The 24,522-nt window shown below is 34.5% G+C and overlaps 1 protein-coding gene across 1 annotated transcript; it reads right to left on the bottom strand.

Moving 5' to 3' along the window:
• Positions 1-448: 448 nt before the first annotated feature.
• LOC149164322 (putative histone H2A variant 1) lies at positions 449-1,424 on the bottom strand. The gene is made up of 3 exons (XM_089429437.1): positions 1,349-1,424; positions 1,138-1,241; positions 449-748 (listed from the first exon to the last, which is right to left on the bottom strand). Exons 1-3 carry the CDS (start codon positions 1,422-1,424, stop codon positions 449-451), a joined length of 480 nt encoding a protein of 159 aa, XP_089285563.1.
• Positions 1,425-24,522: the final 23,098 nt, after the last annotated feature.

The raw sequence follows: 24,522 nt of genomic DNA on the forward strand, positions 1-24,522 counted from the left end.
GTGAGCCCATGTGGCAACACACTGAATGCTTCATTGCATCTGCTAGTGTAACTTTTCATTAATTTTTTAATAAAAGATTACGTTTTTTTCCTTGGAAAAAAAAAATAAAACCTAAACAGAAAATAATAATAATATAAATTACATATTATTTTGAGTCAATGCTTAACTCAACATCATTACATATTACATATTAGTACATAACAATAAATATAATTATTTAAACATCCAAACATTAACATGCTTTATATATTTTCTCATAATAAAAATTAAAATACCTGTATGAAATATCAGTCTCAATGTGTTTAAAAAACACACATATATGAAGAAGGTTCAAACCAACCGCATACAACAAAATAAGGTAGACTATAGTCCATTCCTAAATTCACTTGTGTGTACCGATCCAGCACTCCGTTTACCTAAGCATTGGAACCATCCCCCAACATAGAAACTAATCTTTCTTTGCGGCTTTGCACATAAGAGACTTGTGAATGTAAGGGATCACACCTCCACTTGAGATGGTACCTTCGATCAAGGTATCAAGTTCTTCATCTTCTCTGATGGCCAGCTGCACGTGCCTTGGGGTGATATGTTTCACCTTGAGATCTTTAGTAGCATTTCCTGCCAATTCTAAAATCTCTGCCGTAAGATACTCCAGAGTGGCTGCAGCAGATACGGCTGCAGTAGGTCCCACCCTTTGATTTTGAGATACTCGTGATTTCAACTGACGGTGGATCCGTCCCACTTGGAACTGCAATAAGAAAAAAAATTCAATCCACATATTACAGGAGCCTTTTGTGAGAGTATTTGAATTGTGACAAAGCTTCAAAGAAGATATTTTCTTTAGATATCATTTTTGGGATTCAACTGCTTTAAGTAAGTCATTCAAAGTATGACCATTTCTATGAGAGGTAGTCGTAAAGTGACTAATTTCTCATGATTTTTGAATAGTTCACTTAGCACTCATTGCATCGGGTGATGGTCACAGGGTGAAGAAGTGAGATTGAAACTAGTGAAATGTGAAGCTATATATTTCAATTCAAAAATGTTACCAACATAAATCTTGCAAAACAGACCGAGAATGCTATAATCATGTAACGTAACTATTCAATGCAATATAAATCTTGGAAACACTAGAACCTGTAGGTCAGCACGAGAGGAGCTAAAAACCGGATTTTTCCTCTCATTTTTATCGTTAGCGGCAGCAGTGGATTTCCCGTTCCCTGAGAGCTTCCCACCTTTCACTTGCCTTTATTGCCTTTCACTTGCAGTAGACCCTTGGCACCTTTGCCAATTTGATTCTCTCCAACAACCATTGTGTCTGCCTCTCCGTTCCCTCAGAGCTTCGCACCTTGGCCGAATTTATTGCCTTTCACTTGCGGTAGACCCTTGGTACCTTTGTCAATTTGATTCTCTCCAACAACCATTGTGTCTGCCTAGTATATACTTCTGGATACTCTAATCAAGCAGATCTCTCTTATAGACCTGAAGATGGCGTCTTCTTCCCAGATCCTCCTCTCACCCACCTATACAAGAAGAACGCACTTTACATGTCAATAATTTTCTGCTGTCCAAAAGCATGGATTATTCAGCTAAAAAACAGCCGTGCAAAAGTTGATGGAAGACTTGATGATGCCAAAGTCTGTATTAGTAGAGTAGCTGGACAATGCTTTTCAGTTTTGAGAAAAGGTTGATGAGCACGTGTCTTACACCTTCGCGCTTCCGAGCAATCAGCAATGGTATTGGGCCCTTGTGATCTCTTTATATATAGATCATATATATGTTCCCTCTGTGCTTATTTATATATAAAAAGTGCATGGAAGATTGGGTATGGTTTAGAGGGCGGAAAAAGTACCTTTGAGGAAGGTTAGGTTCAACTTTGAAATAAATTTGAGTTAAAATTAAATAGTATTCTTAAAATTTTAAATATTATAAAATACTTTAAATAGGGTTGTGAAATTCAAGCGAAAGGAGAAGTTAAAAGTGGTAAAATAACTTAAAATTTTATTTAATTTTTAAAATATCAACATTGTTAAACAAGTTTAAGAAATGACTGAAATTATTAGGGGAAATAAATTTTATAGTAGAAGTTAGAAATTTTTCTTGTAGGTATAGAAAATTATATTGTAAATGATACACCATAAATTTATTGTAAAATTAGTTAAAAACCTATGTCTATAATGATAATTGTTATTTGTATTTACAAATAATTAGTAATTACTTGTTATTTTAAAAGATGTGTCTAATAATTAATAATTGGGTTGAGAGGTGCTATACCACTCAATATAAGGGTTATTAAGAATTATTTGTGTTTTAAAAGTTGTTTTTAATGATTAATAATTGGAGTCTTCTATGGAGGAGGAGGAATTGTTAGGAGTGTCAAAAGTGGCTAGAATGAGGGCAAAAACATTCAAAAAAGCCTTGTAGAGGAAGTGTTTGAATCATGTTTTTGATAGTGAAAATGGATTTAGGACATCAAAAACTTCTACTCCTCCTAAAATTATAATGTTTTAGAGCTTTTACTTGGATTTACAAAAGTACCTATGGTGTTTTTTCAAAATATAACTTGAATTTCCATAACTTTAGGCAAAAAAGCATCCCTTAATAATTCTCTTGAGAGGTACTATACCATTTAATATAAGGTATAGTGGATATGTTTCCATATTGGTATTAAATAATATTATATTTAAAATTCAAATAAAATTTCAAGGAGGTGCTTATTGTAGATTACTGTTTTTATGGTTTTGGTGTTAGGATGAATTATTAGTTTATAATAGTTGTGGTTTGCATATATTTAGGTAGGTTCTTAGTTTGGCATCAACCATTTATTTTGAAAATTTCAAACAAAAATCAAATTACATTAAAAATTATAATAAAAAAAATTAATTTTATGTGTGGACAACATTCTTTTAATAAGACTTAAAGAGGGAGAGAAGAGTTATCTATATTTAGTATAACACTATAAACCCTCAACTAGAATTTAATATGGGTTAACCATATGATTTAAGGTTATATAGTTAGATTTTAAATATTTTAAAACAAGTCAAGATATTTAGAGAATTAAAGTGAATATGTACACAGTGTCTTAAATGATCATCTGTCATTTGTGCCTGATAATTAATAATCTTTTTTCATCTTAAGGGTTGTGCCTAATAATTAATAATTGGGTTGAGAGGTGTTATATCGCCCATAATATGGGTATAAGGGAGATATTGTCACACTAGCATTAAATAATATTATATTAAAAATCCAAAAATATGGTAGGTTGTTAGTTTTCAGTTTGTGGAAAGTAACCAAACTTCCAAAAAGATTTTGACTAACATTCCATAGAAATTTTGGGAAATTTTTACACCAATTAAGGGTCAATATTTTGGGTGTCTTAACCTTTTTTTTTTTTATGGTTTTGAAACCATTACACCATCAAAAAATAATTTATATACTCCATTGGTTGGATTTATTAAAAAAAAAAAAAAAAATTATCTTGGAAAATAGTCAAACTTCCAAAAAGATTTTGACTAGCATTCCATAGAAATTTTGGGAAATTTTTACACCAATTAAGCATCACTATTTTGGGTGCCTTAACTGTTTTTCTTATGGTTATGAATCCATTACACCATCAAAAACTGATTTATATACTCCCTTGATTGGATTTAAAAAAAAATAAAAAATAAAAAATTGAATGGCTAAAAACCACTCTCTTGGCAAAATTGTGGTCTCCATGGAAAATACCTTAATAGATGTGGCTTTGAGGTTGTTTAGTGTATCTAGGGAGGGTTTTTGTTCTCCGTCAACCATTTATGTTTAAAAATCAAACAACAATTAAACTACAATAAAAATAATAATAATAAAATTAAGCATGTTTACTTGTGGACATGATTCATTTAGTACATTATGATAAATGGCCAGTTAGAAATTGATTTGTGTTAACCATAGGATTTAAAGTTGTATACATAAATTTTAAATATTATAAAAGAAGTCAAAATATTTAGAGAAATTAAGTGAATATATAGATTACATGTAGTCTAACTTTATGAAATGGTCTTTTTCATTACATATTTCTAGTTAATTTTAATCAAAATCAAATAAGGATTTTTAAGAGTTTGAATTTAAATTGTTTAATATACAAAATATGAGAACATTTTAATCGATTATGCATTCAAAAATATATTTTAGACAACAAAAAAATCATACTCATGCTTCAAATTGTATGCTTAGATTAGATGGTGAAAAGGGTAATTTCGTGGATAAGTTAGACTAAACCAATGATATTTTATCATTTGAGTCTAATAATTAATAAATAATTTTCATCTTAAAATTTTCCCCTAATAATTAATAATTGCGTTGAGAAGTGGGCATAAGGGAGATGTTGCCACATCACCATTAAATAATATTATATTAAAAATTCAAATGAAATATAGGGAGGTAGTGACTTCTGAGTCTTGTTTGAGGTGGTATTTAGACATTTGAGTCTTGGCATGAACTATGGGTCTCTAAGAGATGTGGCTTGGAGGCCTTTGAATATATCTAGGAAGGACACTAGTTCCCCATCCACCATTTATTTTGAAAAAAAAAAAGCTATATTAGAAATAATAGTAAAATAATTAGCTTTATGTTTTGACATTATTCCTTTAATAAAACCTAATCACACTAAGAAGATTTAAAAATCAAATTTCCCTAACCATAGGATTTAAAATTATATAGATAAATGGTCCACATGGTCTATACGAGTTTGAAATTCATTTGAGAAAAATCTAGCCAAGTTATTGTGGCCTAAGGGAGGTGTTATCCCTTAGTGATTTTCATGACTTAAATGGACCTAGACCTCTATGAATCAAGCCACAATTTGGAGTTACAAGTCATCTTATGCCTCATCTTAGCAAACCAAAAAACAAGTGATATATATAAATGAAAAAAGATTAAAATTGTTATTCATAAAGAAAATCTATTTAATACAAATAAGTTAAAAAATATTACAATAATAATTAAAAGTGAAAAAGTCAAGTCTCACTAGTACATGTGGTTGAGGATGGGCTTTCTTAGCAAGGTGACCTGCGATCAAATGTCATAAGGGGAACTAGACTATGCCTTTTCAAAATTTGTAATTAGTGAGTTTATATATATTAACTCATTTATACATTTCATCTATTGTTTAATTTTTGTATATCATGGTGAATTATTAATTAGGTAAATTTATCTAGTCTAGAACTAATATTAAATCTAGCGTGTTCCACAATGAGATGAACAATATATCTTATAGCTCTTATGGAATAGGAATTTATGAGTTAGAAAGACTCAAGACTCCATGATGATGGGGAACCTACTCTTAGAGCCTTGTCATAGTAGACCAAAGATAACACCTTTTCATATTTGAAACGAGGTGGATGGGCTAACATCCCATTGTACCAATCATAGGACCATTTCACAATAAGACTTATCTAACATTTGAACATGATTACCAAGGACATATGGATTTGTAGGTTGATACTATATAAAACCTCTTTGAATTTCGTTGGAGTTTTGCCTTAGTTCTGAGGGATGTCCCTAACCTTCTCCTACTTATGAAACTTTTCAAGTATGAGTTTGTGTACATGTTATTGTTTCTTGGATGCTCCTTTTGATCAATATGAAAATGAACATTGTTTGTGGTTTCCATCATGTTTTAACATTTTGGGATAAGGTCCTTCTAATGTCAATACCTTAGAATATGTTTCGCATCAAGATCTTCATATTGAAGGAACATACCTAGGGAAATTTTCCATTTCTTTCTCTTGGAAGAAGCCCACGAAGCCTCACTTCCGATATTTCTTCATTGAAAAAGATTTATGTGACTAAATTATTAAATTCCAACTATCTTTAATCGGGGAGAGAATATTTCCATTTCTTGGCATCTGGATTGAGTTATGAATCTAATGGAATATTATTAAATATTTGTAAGGACTAACCTTATAATTTTTTATTTTTTTAAATAGTAAAAATACAATGATAAGAAAATACCATTGGGAACTCAAAAATTATTAAGCATTATATAAGGCTTTCCTTAATTCCACTTCATTGAACATATCATATAATTTACATGTTATTAACTAAACCATAATGAACTCATACAAAATAATATTATAACAACATAGATACCGTTCACAAGGAGACGAGCTTCAACTTGACTTGCTGCTAATTTCCCTCTGTTGTGAGTCACTTCCAAGTGTGAATGTCGATGTGCTTAATTCGAATGCAATGACCCATCGTTGACCTCCCAACCTACTCCTTGGGTACTCTCCTTCCCCGTGGACCCCCGAGCTGCAATGGGGTTGTACAAAGGAGGAATGTAATAGTTGGTAGAGGAGAGCACTCTTTGGCTCAAGAGTCCATCTTTAAAGTCCTCTTCCTCACCAAAATCACTATAGCTTGTAGTCACTACTCTGACATAGTCTCATCCATCCAACAATAGGGTAAAGCGTCCCTTAGCCCATGGTCTACCCCTTGTTTTATAGGAGTCCTCATAGGTGATACTTGGCCTTTCATGCATAATTTATTATCTTTTATAATCCAATAGTTTGATTATTCACCCACCCATGTGTCACTCTCTCATCAGGGATCTCCAAAATTATTTACTTAAATTTTAATTTAAAAATAATATTTTCCTCACCTCAACAAGATTCCATTTTCTTCTCCTAGTTGTCTCTTGATCCCCTTTTTACTACTTAATTTATGTTCATTACTAAAGTCAATCTATAAGTCAAGATTTGATCCCCTATCTACTCACTAATTTAACTCAGGTTATCTCTTAGATGGATATTCTTAAGTTGGTTGTTGCCACATGGAGGTTCTCTAATTTTCTCTAAAATTTAATTTATTAATATTATTTTGAATCGCCATCCTATTCTCTTAATTAGGTTTAACTATTTTAGGATTAATAAGTATCCATACATTTATGTCCCTCTTTCCCCTTTTTACCTAATTAAATTACATTATCTACCTAAAATTTTTTAACATGTTAAGGGTAGAGTTTTTAAGGTAAAATATTTTATTTCTTCCTATGATCCCCTTAACCCAAGTTTTATTATTGATTTAATTACCTCGGTTCTAACCATCATTTACCACTTGTTGTGAATTTACATGGTTTTCATATCCTCATTATATTTATTAATTTATTTATTTTTAATGATTCCAAGGGTGCCAAGTTTGGTCATGCCCTTCAAGAACATCCCTTGAAGTTCCAAGGGCTTCACACCTAACAGTTTATTTGTGATGCCAAGGGTGCCAAGTTGGTCTTGCCCTTCAGGAAATTCCCTTGAAGTGCTAAGGGTGCCATGCCACTTGCCCTTCAAGCATTCAATGGCTATGAGGGGGAAGTATAGGTGCAACAACAGAGACCATTATCATCTCTTATGTTGCATGCTATAGTGAGACTAAAGGTGGTGGGGATCAAGGAATCCACCTCAATACGTGCCCCTGGGTAAAATCCTCATGAGCGACCCTACTTTGGGACCTACCCTCATGACATCGTGATCTTCAAGGCGAAGGTGTTTCAACCTTTCCAACCCAAGTCACGACGAGAGTGCTAGTGGGTGAGATTAGGGACACTGTCCCACACCTCCCATGCAATTCCATCCAATTGTACAACTCTATCACCCATATGTGAGTCATTCGGCCAAGCAACTAATCTGTGCCTCGAACGAGTAACATATCATAGAATATAGATAAACATATATAGCACGTTTCAAAATTGACTTAGAATTTCAAAGACAAAATATAAATTTTCATCAAACGAAGTGCCAGGAGCTAGTCATATGTGAGTGCCTCTCGTGGTTTCCTACCATACTCAATAATCATCAATGATAAGGTTTCTCGTTGTTATTCATTGTCATAATAGCATCATCAACATCACCTAGTCATTTGCATCATTGTTCATTGTGAACCAGAACTAATGCAAGTAGGTAACATAGTGGACACATCCATCATGGATATCATCATCATAACATCAATGGAAACATACATATCCATCAAATCTATCAACATCGCAACATAAGCAGAAAACATATCTACACATCAAAGCTATCATCATCATGATATCAATAGAGAGTATACATATCCTTTACTGCAATCATCATCATAAATTCAATAGAGAACATGCATAAACGTTAATGTTATGATCATCATAATACTAATAGATAATATACATGATCATTGATGTTATATTCATCATAACATCAATGGAGAACATACATAAACATGACAACCACTAATATCACAACCACCAATAATAGAGTCATGTCTTTGGACCCTCAATTTGAGGTCCTCAAAGAATAAAGTGTGGGCCTTACGACTAAATTAATGTTAATGTCATGTCACTCTCAATCAACTCGGTCGGGGCACTACAATATTTAATATCACTTTTCTTCGAGGAACAATTCATCTTAGGACTCACGTTATCTAACAAACCAAAAAACAAGTGATATATATAAATGAAAAAAGATTCAAATTTTTAGTCATAAAGAAAATCTATTTAATACAATTAAGTTAAAAAAATTATTACAATAATAACTAAAAGTGAAAAAGTCAAGTCTCACTAGTACATGTGGTTGCGGATGGGCCTTCTTAGCAAGGTGACCCATGATCAAATGTCATAAGCGGAACTAGACTATGCCTTTTCAAAATTCGTAATTCGTGAGTTTATATATATATATATATATATATATATATATATATATATATAAACTCATTTATACATTTCATCTATTGTTTAATTTTTGTATATCATGATGAATTATTATTTAGGTAAATTGATCTAGTCTATGCCTAATATTAAATCTAGCGGGTTCCACAATAAGACGAACAATAAATCTCATAGCTTTTATGGAAGATATCCGACGAATTTATGACTTAGAAAGACTCAAGATTCCATGATGGTGGGGAACCTACTCCTTCAGCCTTGTCATAGTAGACCAAAGGTAACACCTTGTCATATTTGAAATGAGGTGGATGGGCTAACATCCCATTGTACCAATCACAAGACCATTTCACAATTAGACTTATCTAACATTTGAACATGATTACGAAGGACATATGGATTTGTAGAGTCAGACTATATAAAACTTCTTTGAATTTCATTGGAGTTTTGCCTTAGTTCTGAGGGATGTCCCTAACCTTCTCCTACTTATGAAACTTCTCAAGTATGAGTTTGTGTACATGTTATTGTTTCTTGGATGCTCCTTTTGATCAATATGAAAATGAACATTGTTTGTGGTCTCCATCACATTTTAACATTTTGGGATAAGGAAATTCTACTATCAATACCTTAGAATATATTTCGCATCAAGATCCTCATATTGAAGGAACATATCTAGGAAAATTTTCCCCTTCTTTCTTTTGGAAGAAGCCCAATAAGCTTCACTTCCAATATTTCTTCATTGAAAAAGATTTATGTGACTAGATTATTAAATTCAAACTATCTTTAATCAAGGAGAAAGAATATTTCTATTTCTTGGCATGTGGATTGAGTTAAGAATCTAATGGAATATTATTAAATATTTAATATCACTTTTCTTGGATTTACAATCAATTGGGTTTTTTCCTATAGATAACACTATGGTTATCTATCCTTGAATGAAAGAAATTTTAGCCATAAAATTTAGCTTTAGGCTCAATTTATCTTTATATCAATATTTCTAATTTTGCACATAGAGTTAATGGAGTTCATGAAGAAATCAAAACCACTCTTTATTGTGTGTATATTCTCTATCTTCATTTTATACATGGGTGATATTTCGCATCCTACCTTTTTAATTCTTACATGCAAAATCTATGAAAGAATTGCATAATGCTCTCGGTACCTTTATTGCTTTTACTCTAGAGATACTAGATTCACTAACATCTACCTCTCTCTTAGTTTACCTTTATTGTTAATTTTAGTAAGGGTATTCAAAAGAATCGTCATGGAATGTGATGATTGTAGTTGGATGAGACTATTGCAAAATACTTTCCCTCCATTATAGGGTTTAAATTAAGAATGATCACCTCGTTTCTTCTTATATTAATAAAAATGCTTAATATGAAAAAAAGAATGAAACTGCAAGCCCTCCATGACTATCACTAACAAAGCATATCTAATTTCAAATAAAATTATACCTAAGAAAAGTATCTTAACTCACACTCATCTTTAGATATAACCAACAAAACTCTCATTCTAATGATTAATAGGGTGAAGGAGATGTGTTAGAAACTAGGAAAATACTAAGAGGGGAGGTGAATGAGTATTGTAAGAATTTTAAAATTTTCTTTTATTTAGTAAAGATATTAGGGAACCAATAAATACTTCAACAACTATATGTATTAGCATCACAAGAATCAAACATTAGAAGAAAAATTATCACACATAGATTCTTAAAAAATTTCTTCAATTTACTTCACAAAGGAGATGTTCTACTTACTATTACAAAGTTCTCTAGCTGCAACGAGAAGGAATATATTATTCCCCAATTCATCAATTACAACTCAAAGGAGCTAAAACACCTAGTTTATCATCTATCATTGAAAGGATATCCAACCCTTAACTATTTAACAACCACTACTTGAAAGAGCTAAAATCTCTCAACAACAAGCTACCACTTTCCTGACCTAAATGATTCATCTTTCATAGAATTTTCACACTAAAATCATGAAGGCTACTTCTTTACATAAAAAAAGAAATTTCTATTTTCAAAGAGTTAACATAGACAACATATTATAACCTTAGCAACCTCTAATCATTGATCAATCAATAATGCACACGAGAAGCATCAATATGTAACCAACACACCCACTCAACTAACAAAATGCTCTTAAAAATTTGATTATTCTTATATAGAAAGTAGGAGTGATATTTTTAATTATTGAACTTGCACTTAATTTCCAATATCAGAGGTTTTGATCTCATTAACTTATTGTTTTTATGTTTCTAGAATGCCTTATTGATGTGTAGAATAAGTCTTAAATCTCTAATTTGATGTCTCTGTAAGAAAATATGAGGTAAACTATTGTTTTCCTCCATTCTTACATTTTACAATGTTTAGCAGTTTTTTTTTCTAATTTTGGTAGACTCCAAATTTATTGAATTTGCTAAACTTTCCTATAAGTTATCCATTCCACAATCTGAGTTGGAAACTCATTCATGTGTTCATTTTCAAACATTAGTGCGCCGTTCCTTTTGTTCAAAACCCCCGAATTCGGTATACATACCAAATTATTCACTCCTAAGTCATCATGGAGTTAAGCCCTTAGTTTAGGGATGAGGTGCTTAACCAAAGAAAACCATGTGCAAGCTTTCATTGGCTACTTTTGTTCCAAGCCAAAAGCGCTTATTTAACACAACAATATTCTATGACTCTAATCTAAACACTAGCATAGAATGTCATCCTAGTATAAACTTGATCTGAACTTAAATAGGAACACAATAAATTACATATATAACAATAAATAGAGAAATGCAACAAAAATAACACTTCATTTAGTTAATATCACAATACTAAAATATGCTTACAAACAGAATGGAAATTAACTAGCTCAGGTGATGGTAGCTTATCTATGAGAAGACATGTGGCAGCTATATGCCTCTGAACTATGTTACAATGAGGCTCCAAGTTCTATTTACTATTGAGAAATAATGAAAATCCCAAATTATCCAAAAACCTTACCATAGGATATGAAGCGCCATAGTTGGAGGCCTCGTTTGGGTAAATTGGTACATTAATTTGATCGGGGTCGTAAGTTTGACATACGATTTCCTTCGTTCTATCATAATACCATATTTCAAGGATCTCAAAGAGGAGGCCACAAACAAATAAGTACCTTTACTCTAAGCGTCATTCAATTTCTTGGATTACCCTAGAAACATTGCTTAGGGCTTGAAAACGGCTTCGAAAGTTTAGGACCCAAAAACTCCCAAAGATAGTAAATTGTGCTGTAATTAAGGAATCTAAAAAAATGAAAAATACAATGTTCGGGGTCCAAGTGGAATAGGTGGGTGGCCACTAATATCCACCTTCATTATCTATCCCCTCTTAGGAAGAAATGGTCCCCATTGCATTGAGTGCCTCCATGAGATGGGGAAACTTGTGTTGAACTTTGTCCCTAGTGAGTCACTTGCCTTGGTGCAAGGGTTGGTTAACTTTGACAACATGATACATTTGGAGCTTCTGGTGGCGAGTGTTCTTGATCTATGTTTCCATGGTTCGATCACTTGTGGCATGTTCCATGTAATTTTGGTTTAGCTCTTTTGGTGTGAGTTGTTATGCAATGTGAGATGTGTCTAATAATGGTGGAAAGCGTGGCTTAAGGTAGTCTACATTGAACATTTGGTGCAGAACAAGGAACAATGGAATGTTGAGCTCAAAAGCACTATCCCCTACAACGTTGGTGATGAATTATGGCCGATATTGGAGTGAGAGAGCCTTGTGACGGGGTCCAGCGACACACTCCTTCTGCAAATGTAGCCAAACTTTGTCGCCCACATGAAAGCTGTGTGGCACCCACTACTGATCACAGCACTACTTTTATTTAGCATTGGATTTGTCCAATATATCATGGACCTACTCACGGATGTGTTGAACATGCTCAATGAACTATTATCCATTCCGGCTTCGAACTTGACATGAGATGAATATGCGTGAGAAATTGAAAATGGTATGTCAACATTAGTGGGACATAATGGCTAAAATCCCAGCCCTACCTGAAAGGGGTTTGGTCTGTTGAGTTGTGGAGACCTTTCTTGTTGTTGTGATGGAAATATGGGAGGATTTCATCCCATGTGTGTGGATGCTTTGACTTGTACACGCGCACATTATGTATGATCATCCTCTTGATGACCTCTATTTGGCCATTAGTTTGGGGATGGAAAGCCATGGACTTAGAGAGTTTGGTATCTAGCATCGACCAAATACTTGACCAAAATTCCCTTAGGAATCCATTATCGCGATTAGAGACAATGGAATGTGAGATCCCAAAGTGTACCCACACTCACTTAGAGAAGACCTTAGTAGTGGTTTGTGCTGTGATTCTCTTCTTGCAAGATGCCATAATGGCCATTTTAGAGAATCTATCGATGACCACGAAAAGAAGTCATTCATGTGTTTAATAGAAGGAAGCCCCGACATGTAATCCATGGATATGAACTCCCATGGTCAACAAGTAGTAGGAAGAGCAGTATATAGGTCTTTCTTATTTATGGATGGTTTGGTAATGACAGAGGTAGTGGAGGATTTAATGTACCTCCCAACATCCCAACGAAGAATCTACGAATGAAAATACTTTTGTAGTACTGCCACTATTTTCTCTACTCTGAAATGTCGAGGGACCTGACTATAGTGCACCTACCAAATCATCTTGTCACAGTTGCTTGAAGGAGCAAATATGTGTCCTAGGTGGCATAATAGCACATTGTGGAGTTCAAACTTTGGAACTTGCTTACCTTCAAGGAGTGTGTGGTGATCAAATGAGGCAATCTACAACATTATTGGTGTTTCCCTTCTTGTACTTAATGTCCAAATGAAATTGTTACATGTATGTGGACCATTTATGATGGTGATCATCTTGCAACTTCCCTTGTGTTATATGAGTTGTAGGGGTCAATGGTCTATGTGGATGACATTTTCCTTCCCCATAATGTAATGCTTCCATTGTGTTATGCTCGTATACCAATAGGTGTCATATATCATGATTCAATTGTTGAGCTTTATAATATGTTCATACATTCACTTATGGCAAAGGTTTTCCATATTTGTAAAAAATAAAATTAAAAAATTTAAAATGTAAAGAGGATATTCCCTAAAAGAAAAATCGAAGGGTGAAAAGAATAAAAGGATGGTCAAAAAAATGAAAGAAAATGAACCCCAACAAAAACAAAGACCAAGAAAGTGTGAAAGTCTAAATGCCACTACTTTATTATTGTTGTAGAAAAAACAATTGTGTGTAGTTTATCACTTATGCCATAATTTATGAATAGCCAAATAGTTGAAGCTTGGCTAATTCATTTTTCAATTTCATGTTGTAGAAATAGAGAATAAATATCTTACCAAAGTGTTTAATCTTGGTAGATAAGTAGATAGTTAGAGTGAAAAAGGAGCTCAACAGTTTAATATCAGCCCTTGGATGTGATAAGTGTAGACTTAGATAGGCATTACCATGTAAAAGAAAAGAAAGTTTGATAAGGGTATGCCAGTCTATGTGCACCCTAATAAAGAAGTAAAAATGCTAGGTTAAGTAGGTAGGGTAAGTAGATGATGGTTGCAGAAATAATATGATGAATGATATGTCTAAAATGTGAAAATATTTTTACTTTCATCATAAGGAAAATGGCATGTATCACATGGAAGGCACATCTAGCAAGCAAAGTTAAAATAATTAACTCCCCTACTCATTTCCCCTAAATTTTCACTAATTTCCCCTAAGTGCCAAGGTATCAATTAAATTAGAGGGGCTCAGAGCATTTCTTTGACTTCTGTAGGGACCAGACCCTCAGCCCAATGATTTATAAATGCCTAAGTACTTAAGCCCATTTATCAATCATCATATCCCTTTATAAGTCATTCATCCCCTTCATAAAGTTTTCCCTAAATAAAATCCTATTTTACTTAAGGAAATTAAAATATTTTCACAAAAGCCCTCATTATTCACTTAACCTAAATTTCAAATACACACATGAAAATGTTTTGGACTTAGCACTTTTCTGTTCAATTTCATATTAACAACTAACATATGTTATTAAGTAATTCCCTGATAAAAATTCACCCACTTCCATATTATTTTAATATGTAAAAACCCCAAAAACTTATATACCCCGCCCCTTGTTTAAATATAACGATAATACACCACTAATAGGGATTAATTAGTTAATCTGTAACTAATTAAGATCCCCGACCCTCGCCATAAAAAAAAGAGGATTAATTAACCCTCGTGGTCAATTAATAACTTTCCTGACCAATCCCATCGCTCCTGATATAATTGTAAAAATATTTAATTACATTGAGCGCGCCCTCATTAAACTCTAGTCACTATTGCCTCCCCGATAGTCATCCGATCAAGCCCTCAAGATCCAATGACTGTCATGCATATCACACAACCCTCTGCGACTGAATGTTAGCGCATGATCACGAAGCTGTTTTGTGAACAGCGCCCCCACCACGCATCGCTCATCATATGGAATCGCGCGGATGAACCCTAATACCACCCCCCCCCCCCCCCCCCATGAGCATTGCAATAGAAACCACTTATCGCCTCCCACTAAACAACAAAACATCAAATCTTCCTGCTGACACCACCTATCCAAAATCTCGAAACCTGCCAAATCCTTGACTTTGTATATAAAACAAAACAAATCATTTTGTCGTTCTATTCTACGAACACATGCATGCAGCAAACTGAATGATGAAGGTCAACCAGCTTGTACTCCCAACTATCAACCACCTTTAGAATTTGTAGTCGATGCTGCTCAAAGTCCTCCATTCACACCAGTGTACCTGCCTTCTGCTACCCATCCCCAAAAGCAGCTATTTACCCAAATTCCCGTCAAGAAACCCTCTCAGTACTTGTTTTCACTGCAAATTAATAGAAAAGAATCCCAATTCACCATAATTCAGTTACCACATTTAAAATTCAAGTTCCCAGACCTTCTGTTTCATCAATCTCACTTAAAAAACCCTTAGTTTCCTATCTGAATCCATAAGAACCAAAATGGAAACCACATTAGCCCTAAATATTGCACCCATTAGCAGCCCACACCATGATTTAGACTATCTGCCTCTGGCCGATAAGGATTTCCAAATAAAAGACGTAACCACTAATAAATACCATCTAAAAGTGTTTTGCCAATACCGAGATAATCATTTGAATGGCCATGATGCCATAGGACTGTGGGAATCCAACCTCCCAATGTGCTTTCTCTCTTCTGTGCACATTTTTCTTGATATAATCCATCAGTTCCATGCAAATTATGATCCCAAACTCAGAGTAGTGATGTCTCCCAATCAAATAGTCCTCTTCACAATAACTGTTGACTCAATCAATGAAATGTTGCAATTTCATCTTAGCCAAGCCCTCACCCCCATTTCCCTTGCAGATTTTCTTGAGAAATCAACTAAGTTATCCCAATCTAAACTCAATAGCCTCTACGAGACCTTCATAGTAAAAGAAAATCAACCTAAAGATCCCCCTCCTTATATGTCACCTTTCTTCACAAATACAGGCAAAATCATAGTTGATATGATAGCTGCAGTCATGGGATTCAACACTAGTGAGTATGTAGATGAGTTGGTCGTAGTTTCATTGTCCATCTTTACCCCAAATCAGGCCCCTACTGTTAGGTATAATTATGCTTCAAATATTGGTGAGAAAATCTATGACTAGTTCATGAGACTGGAAAATGAAAAGGTTTTCAAATACTCCACCTTCCTATATCACCTCATCCTCTACTATCAGTCCGACAAGTTCCCTTTTTCTGTCAAGAAACTTGATACAAAAGGTAATCCAAGGTCAATAATTTTTTGGACTTCTATCTTCCATGAACCTTTTGCATATAATCAGTTCATTGACCAGTTTGTCCACCAAGCAACTACCTTGCTAACGGGAAATCCTCCTCCAAGAATTAATGATGAAATCAAAAGGATCCTTCACTTATCAAAACAGTATAGAGTAGGTGACTGGTATTTATACCAGAATCACACAGAAATCAGGGTAAATGGTTGTGAGCTTCCCCCATTCAAGCTACCAAGATATGTTCCAATGAGATTATTTGCTTTGGAATATTCTAGACAAATGATCAACTCAGATCAAGTTCATTTTACCAAGGCTAAGAAGAAAGCACAACTATGAATTAAGGATCACCTAGGCCTATTCATCTACAACAATAGGGAAGCATGCAAAGCAGTAGAAAAAATATTAGAAGACCACATGATATTAAGCAAAATCTTTGGTTGGACTCCATATGACCCTCATAATTTCATCTGTGATAGAAGAATGAAAAATATACTATCACCTTATTTTCATCTCAAAATCCCAGAAATTGAGAAATATGCCAACATTAATGAATGGAGGGAAGGGACTCTTGTAGAAATGGGTAGTGATCAGGTCAATGTAGAAAATGTAATGAAAGATCTAGAAAAGACACTTGACCTGGATTCTTTTGAATAGGTGCCAATTGAGACTTATCACAAGCCAGCATCAGAGACTAGTGCCTCAACAGTTGATACCTCTCAAAGGCATTCACACGAGACTAGTGCACCACTTACAGAACCATCATAGGGAAAAGACCAAGAAACCAGCACTCCTGCATCAGGGTAGTCAAGCATGTCAAAACAGCCTGAAACTTCTCAAGAGCAGGCTCCAACACAGACCCACCCAACTCAGACTAGCATGGGAGATCCACCAGTTTTAGACACTCCTCCGAATGAGGAAAAGAGCTTAAAAAGAGACAGGGAAGTAGCTACCCCTGCGAGTGGCCCTTCAGATCAGCCTAGTGCTAAGAGGCATAGGCTAAATCCCCATTCAGAAATGGAATTTTTTGAAGAAACTACAGAGAGTCAGAGAAAATAAGGTGGAGATAGTTAGCATATTTTCCCAGCAGGTGAGACACCTTCTAGCTCACAAAGACATGAGCTAGAAAGACAACAAAGTGTTGAAGTATCATCCTTCAGGTCTTTAGTTCACAAGTCCCTAGACATCAAAGAGAAATTCAAGGAGATGAAGGCCAGAAATGAACCATTAACGGCCCAAGTCTACAATTAGTATACAAAGATGGCTCCTACTAATCAGACTAGGTTGATGTCAACCTATGACATCAAGGAAGGTAAGATGCATATGAGCTTTTTTAAGCCCTAAATACAATAGCCTCAGATAATGGCAGACTACCTCAAAATTGATTTTGAGGTCATGGCCAAGGACATTCACCCCCTAGATCAGATTGAATTACATAAGCAGACAAGGGAGATGGTGTATTCCACCTTGACAAGTAAAACCATGATGGCTCAAAGATTAGAGAATTCTTTGAACAATATCACTACTTAGCTATAGCTTCAAAGAGCCTCTTCAGAGGCTAAGGACAATACGATCAAATCACTGGAGGAGTTGGTTATTGAATTGGGTCATAATCCAAAATATGTGAAGGCTACAGAGGCTTTAATAAATAAGAAAGACGAAGATATAGCTGTCTCGAGAAAGCAATTAAAGTTGCCTCCACTAAGAGATCCACAAACTGCAGAAATTATTCGAAAGAAATATGAAGAAGAGCTTATGGACTTAGTCCTTAAGCTAAATGAACAGTTGAAGGAGACTGAGCAGGAATTAGAAAAATCACTAAAGAGCAGGCAGAGTGAGTCGACCTCTCAGCCTTAATATATGATACCAGTGGTCTCCACGGTTGTCCAATTCACACTTGCAACATCTTTTGCACCAAATATCTCTTAGGCCACAGCAAAGGAAATTATAGGTACAAGCACTGGTACAACACAAGGAGGAACTTCAGGTCTCAGTACTAAGGAGTTAATCAAATCCTTGGAGGAGATAAAACTCCAAGTCTTTGAATTACAGAAGGTAAAAGAAAAATTTGTCACTTTAGAGCAGCCATATGATGTTTCAAAGATTAAGTTTGCTGAGGAAGTGAGGAAAAATAAAGGCTTGGCCCAGCAGGTAAAAACATTAGAAAATGATCTCACTTTTGAAAAGCCTTTAACAAACATTAGGAAAAATCTCTCGACAAACATCACCCAGTCAATAAATAATGTCGGGTAATCCATACAAATTATTTTTGAACAGATTAACTTCGTGAAAGTGGCTCTTCAAGAGATTCAGAAGACTAAGGAAGAGCTAGGCGGAAAGCCTAAGGAAGCTATTAGGCCAATAAACCTTTTGAACAACAAAAATAAGTACGAGCTAGAAGAGCTAAATATTGAGGATAGAACTATGACTATCCTAAAAATCAAGAAGGTATTGACCAAAAGGTCTCTCATGTAGAACTTAGAAAGAAGATGTCAGAATATGCAGGAAGATATTGATGAATTTATGGAGAAGTTTGGCATCTTACAGAGAAAAGCAATTCCCAGTCCTCTAGTGATTAATGATAAATTTATGAGGCATGAGGATTATGTTGAAAAGTTGATTCAATATGAAAATAACCAGGTGAGTTCATCAACTAGTGCATCTGCACCCAAGGCACTCCCTACAGGTAGAGTTGTCTATGACAGTCTAAAGAATTTGTTTTATGTTGAGCATGAATTAAAACATGTGTTTCTAGTACAACCCAATTTTTTTAAATACATTGAGGCTGATGAAATCTTCAGGAAACTTCAAAGGACTAGAATACCAAGGGAAGGTTGGTGGAGAGATATGACAGAAATTTTATAATCTACCTTGGTAAAAAAGTTAATTTTTAGTATTTATCATAAACAATTTTGGTAAAAGAAGGTGAACAGGGATAAAGCAGGTAAAGAGTATCAGAACAGGTCAAAGAGTATTATTAAGAAGATAAAAAGCAAATAGCCAACACCGAATTAAGAGCAAGACAACAAGCTGCTCAAACATAGGGCCTACCTCCAGCTCATTCACAAAAACAGGGACAACAAGCCATCAATTCACTTTTAGTTCTATCTTCAATACCATCTGTCTCTAATTTTATGTAACATATAGTTAGTCTTCCTAGATTAAATCTCTCTTAGTTATGAGATACTTTATTGTAAATTTTTGTATAAATACTTCCTCATTCGGAGTACTCAGTGTGGATTCTTTGACATTTCTATAGACTTATTATTTTGGAATAAAAGTGCTCTTGGACAAACTCTTGTATGGCTGGTTGGATGAAGAAATAAAGCAAAGTACTTTTTATAGGATTCATGTGTCAAACGTTGGACAAATAAGTATTCTATATCTTATGTGCTGTTTTTTTCTGGTTTAATATTTCATATTGTTTCATTTTTGAATAACAAACGAAAAAGTATATTTCAAAAAGTGCTTCAGTGCAATTTGTCTTTAAAATCATTTTATTCTAAATGCTTTTTTCTAAGATATCATAGGTAGGAAATTCTTAACTGCTCCTTGCTTCTTAGTCTATCATTGTGGTCATTTAATAAGAAATTCTTAATTTCTTTTTATCAGTGATCACCCATTTTCCCTCAAATTGAAATTTGCTAAAGGATTCTTAATTGCCCTTCTTACTTTTCAAGACCATTTCACCCCTTTAAAGCTATCATTTGTGCCTCGTTTAGATATCTTGCCCTATAAAGCCCTCTTTTCTTGAAATGATCTAATCCAGTTTAGCCATCTGCAGTTGACTCCATAACCCAATGGACTAAGATACTCTGTTCTATCCATGTGCTCTAGAATTCCACCACCAAACACAATCAAAATCCTCAAGCTTTCATAACTAGCCTAATATCCTATAAAAGAAAGCTAAATCTTAAAGAGAGAGTCCTCTCTGAGTACAAATTGGCTAGATTCTATACTTAAAAATTGGTTTGTGGTTACCTTGGACCCCTTTCCTTCTTCTAACAACTTCAAGGAAAATCTGAGTGATAACATAGTGGCGACTCCACTAGGGACACCAAATCCTCAATCATAACAAATCTTTTGGAAAGTTTAAAACCATAAATCTAAAGCATCTTAAAGAATTCATAGAAGTTGTTTTGATTTCAGTTAAGAAAAACCAAAAACAAAACCTAAAAACCTGGCTTCAGAAAGGACTCATTACACTAGAGCTCATCTTGATCCCAATCCACCACAAGTGCTTGAGAACCCCAATCTGATCCCCAGAATTCTTAGGAGACAAGAAAGTCAATGAAGTTTTGATAGTCCTCGGCCCACCTTCAGATCATCATCCTATCCTGTTAGGTGGATTTACCTTGAAGATCAACCCTTTGACGAATACTTTGAGACCTCTTTGTTTAGGAATTCATCTGATTCTGAATTAATTGACTAATCCTAGACCCATTGTTCATCGAAGAATTACAGCTTTAAGCTATCAATTGGTCAATTGATAGGCATTGGCAGAACTCACTACAATCTGATATTACCACTAAATGATCACCTAATCCCTCTGTAATTACTTCTTCCTCTGTAAGCTCATCATTGTTTCCTCATATGTCTCAACCTCAAGCCACTCTACATCAAACCACTAATTCTAGCCCTCCATCTACAACCCAAACACCCATTGTTATTCCAACCCCAGATGTTGTTTCACCATTACCTATAGAAATGGCAAATAGGTATACCCCCTGGTACTACCAGGAAACTTAGGTGCCATGCCCCAGGATTACCAAAGTATGATCACTTAGTTTGATGGTACTGGTACCTATACAGCCCAACAACACACTAAAAAGATGATTGATTATTTTGAAATTTATGAAATAGATGATGATGATGTGTAAATGAGAATATTCATTCAGAGTTTAAGAGGGGAATTCAAAACCTGGTTGATATGTTTAGCAGCAAATAGTATAGACAGCCTAGAAACTCTCTATAGACAATTTCTGAACCGATGGGAGAAAAATAAAGATCCTCTTCAAATTATATCTGAGTATGAAAACCTAAAGAGAGGAACACAAGAAACTGTGCAGGATTACTACACTAAATTCAAAAATGTGTATAAAGCCATCCCTCAAAACCTCAAACCCCCACCTGATTTAGCCTTAATCAAATTCCTAGACGGATTTGATTCTAACATGGCTTTCCAGCTAAGAGAATGAGCCCCTCATACTTTGGAAGATATGCAAAGCATAGCCATCAATGTTGAAGCCAATCTGATGTCTAAAAGAGCCAAGTATAGGAGTGAAAGAAGAATACCATTAAAGGAAGAAGCCTCACCCCTTGAACAAAAGCAATATGCCATAATTAAAGGATGGATAGGCTAGGAGATAGAGTGGAAACAATTGAAAGGAAAGCTCCCTGGGATGGTCAGCCAACCAACATAGGGAGAAATCCTAATTTTAGAAAAAATCAAAACCAGAACACTGGGAAGACTGGTCCAGACCAAAGCATTAGACCCCCTTTCCTGGAGAATTATGCAAAAGCTTCGAACTCTTAAGATCCAGTAGAAGAAACTCAAATAAATCTGATGGGACTCAATAACGGAAAACAAGTTTTCTTGACCAAGGAAGATCAAGAGGCCCACATTCTTAAACAGTTTCAAAATCAGTCAGGTGAATCATTTGACTTCAAGGAAGGATATGACACAGCCCTCTTTGAGGTGAGTAAGAAATACAACCTAAGAAGTAGGAGAATTGATATTCCTGAAGCAAACAAGCAAAAGGTTCCAAAATAGCCAATAAAGGTAAGACAATCTCCACACATGTACATATTCTTTCTAGATCAAACACTAATCCTTCTAACCCCATAATTGAAGATGTCTCTAATAACCAACCAAATAATAAACAATCCTCCACTTCTCTTCCTTCCAAAGGAAATGTGGAAGAACCTCCAGAAGTTGATTTAGAAGAACCAGCAAACAGTGATTCAACTCCTGAAAAGGAGAAAAGCACAAAAAATACAGAAAACAAAGAGAATACTATTGTTCTAAATCCAAAAGTCCAAGTAGAAAAACCCTTTAATCTAGAAACTGAAGTGGGTAAGCTAAAAATTGTTGTTCCATTATCTGAATTAGCTAAACATGATGCCTACCGAACTCAAATCAATAGATCACTGAAAATTACTGGAACTGAAGGCTCAGTTAATGTTTTTGATGACCATCCTGAATTAATCTTTGGCCCATAATTTAATGGAAAACCATTACAAAGAGGAATTCCTCCTATCTACGTGAGCTTAAACATACATGATAATATTCTTCACAATGCCATGTTTGACTCTGGGGTATCTCATAACCTCATGCCCAAGTCTGTAACAGAAAAGCTAGACCTAGACATCACTAGACCATACAAAGATCTCTTTTATTTTGATTCTAGTCAGGTGAGATGTTTAGGATTGATAAAAGACTTGTGTGTCTCATTGGCTCAATACCTTGCAAAAACAATCTTAATGGATATAATGGTAGCGGATATACCACCAAAATATGGCATGTTATTATCGAGATCCTCGGGTGCTAAAATTCAGGGATCTCTTCAATTGGATATGTCATATGCTACTATTTCGGTTTTCAACCAACCAAAGAAGATATACAGAGAAGCATTGATGAAATATGTAGCAAGTAGTTAGGAAAAACCACAAAATTTCCCCATCTACTCAGTACACTCTGATATGGACTCATTCATTCTTTATAATGCAAAAACCAATCCTTCCAATACCTTAGAAGTTTAGAAATGGAACCAAAAGAAATTAAAAAAGAAAAATCAAGTGTTCAGATTCAGGAAATATCAGATACCAAAGAAAAACCAAATGAGAATGAAAAAACAGATCCCACTATTAAACAAATTCCTACCACCCGTGACACCAATTATGAGCATGAAATTCTTTGGCATTTAGAATTTGATGGCTCAGTCAATAAGCTAGGGGCAGGAGCACGAGTTTGGGTGTACAATTTAGAAAATGATCATGCTGAAGGCCATGCCTAGAGATTAAATTTTAAGTGCACCAATAATATGGTAGAGTATGAGGCTCTCTTGCTAGGTCTTAAACTTGTCAAAATATTAGGAGCAATGAGGGTGTCTGTCATAGGGGATTCAGAATTAATCATTAAACAGATCAAAGGAAAATACTTAACTAGGGATCCTAGATTAGGGTATTATAGAGGAATAGTCATAGAAATTCTCAACACTTTTCTAGAAACTCAGCTTCCTACAATCCCTAGAAAACAAAACTTGCAAGCCCACAGCCTGGCAATGTTTGCCAGCACCTACAAATTACCTTTCGAACCTAATCATCAGTTTACTGCTGAAATTAGGCATAGACCAGCCATACCTAATAATCTGAAGAATTGGCAGGTTTTTGATAATGATGAGCAGATCAATAACTTTTTAACTTTAAATGAAGAGTTTTCTAATAGTTTCATAGATGTAGATACATTTATTAATTCTAATCAAATAGTTGATGTAGAAACAAAAAGTTTATAGGAAAGTTCAATTAATATGCTTCATCCCACAAAATTCACACAAAAAGAAGTTCAAGACCTAAAACAAATGGACCTAGATGAAATAATTGATGAGGAAAGAGAGGTTATTAACCTAAAAGTCAATCATTTACTAAAAGGATTGACTCCTCTAGAAGATCTATTTGATTCCAATGACATTCCTAAGAAACCTAAAATGGAACCATTAAAAGCAGATATTGAAGAGTACAACTTAGGAACTCAGGATAATCCAAAAATGATAAAATTGTCGAAATCTTTACCTCCTGACCAAAAGTAAAAATATGTTGAACTTATGAAGGAATTCCAGGATGTCTTTTCCTAGAGTTATGAAGATTTGAAGTCATATGACACCTCCATTATTCAACACACTAGACCTCTGAAAGAAAATCAAAAGCCCTTTAAACAAAAACTCAAAAGAATTAACCCTGTGTTATTACCTTTGATTGAAAAAGAAATTAAATGCATGTATGAAGCAGGGATTATTGCCCCAATTA

Source organism: Pinus tabuliformis, chromosome 5_1 (assembly GCF_031772625.1).
Source record: "Pinus tabuliformis cultivar Carrire ecotype Pingquan chromosome 5_1, CPIR1, whole genome shotgun sequence".
NCBI lineage: Eukaryota > Viridiplantae > Streptophyta > Pinopsida > Pinales > Pinaceae > Pinus > Pinus tabuliformis.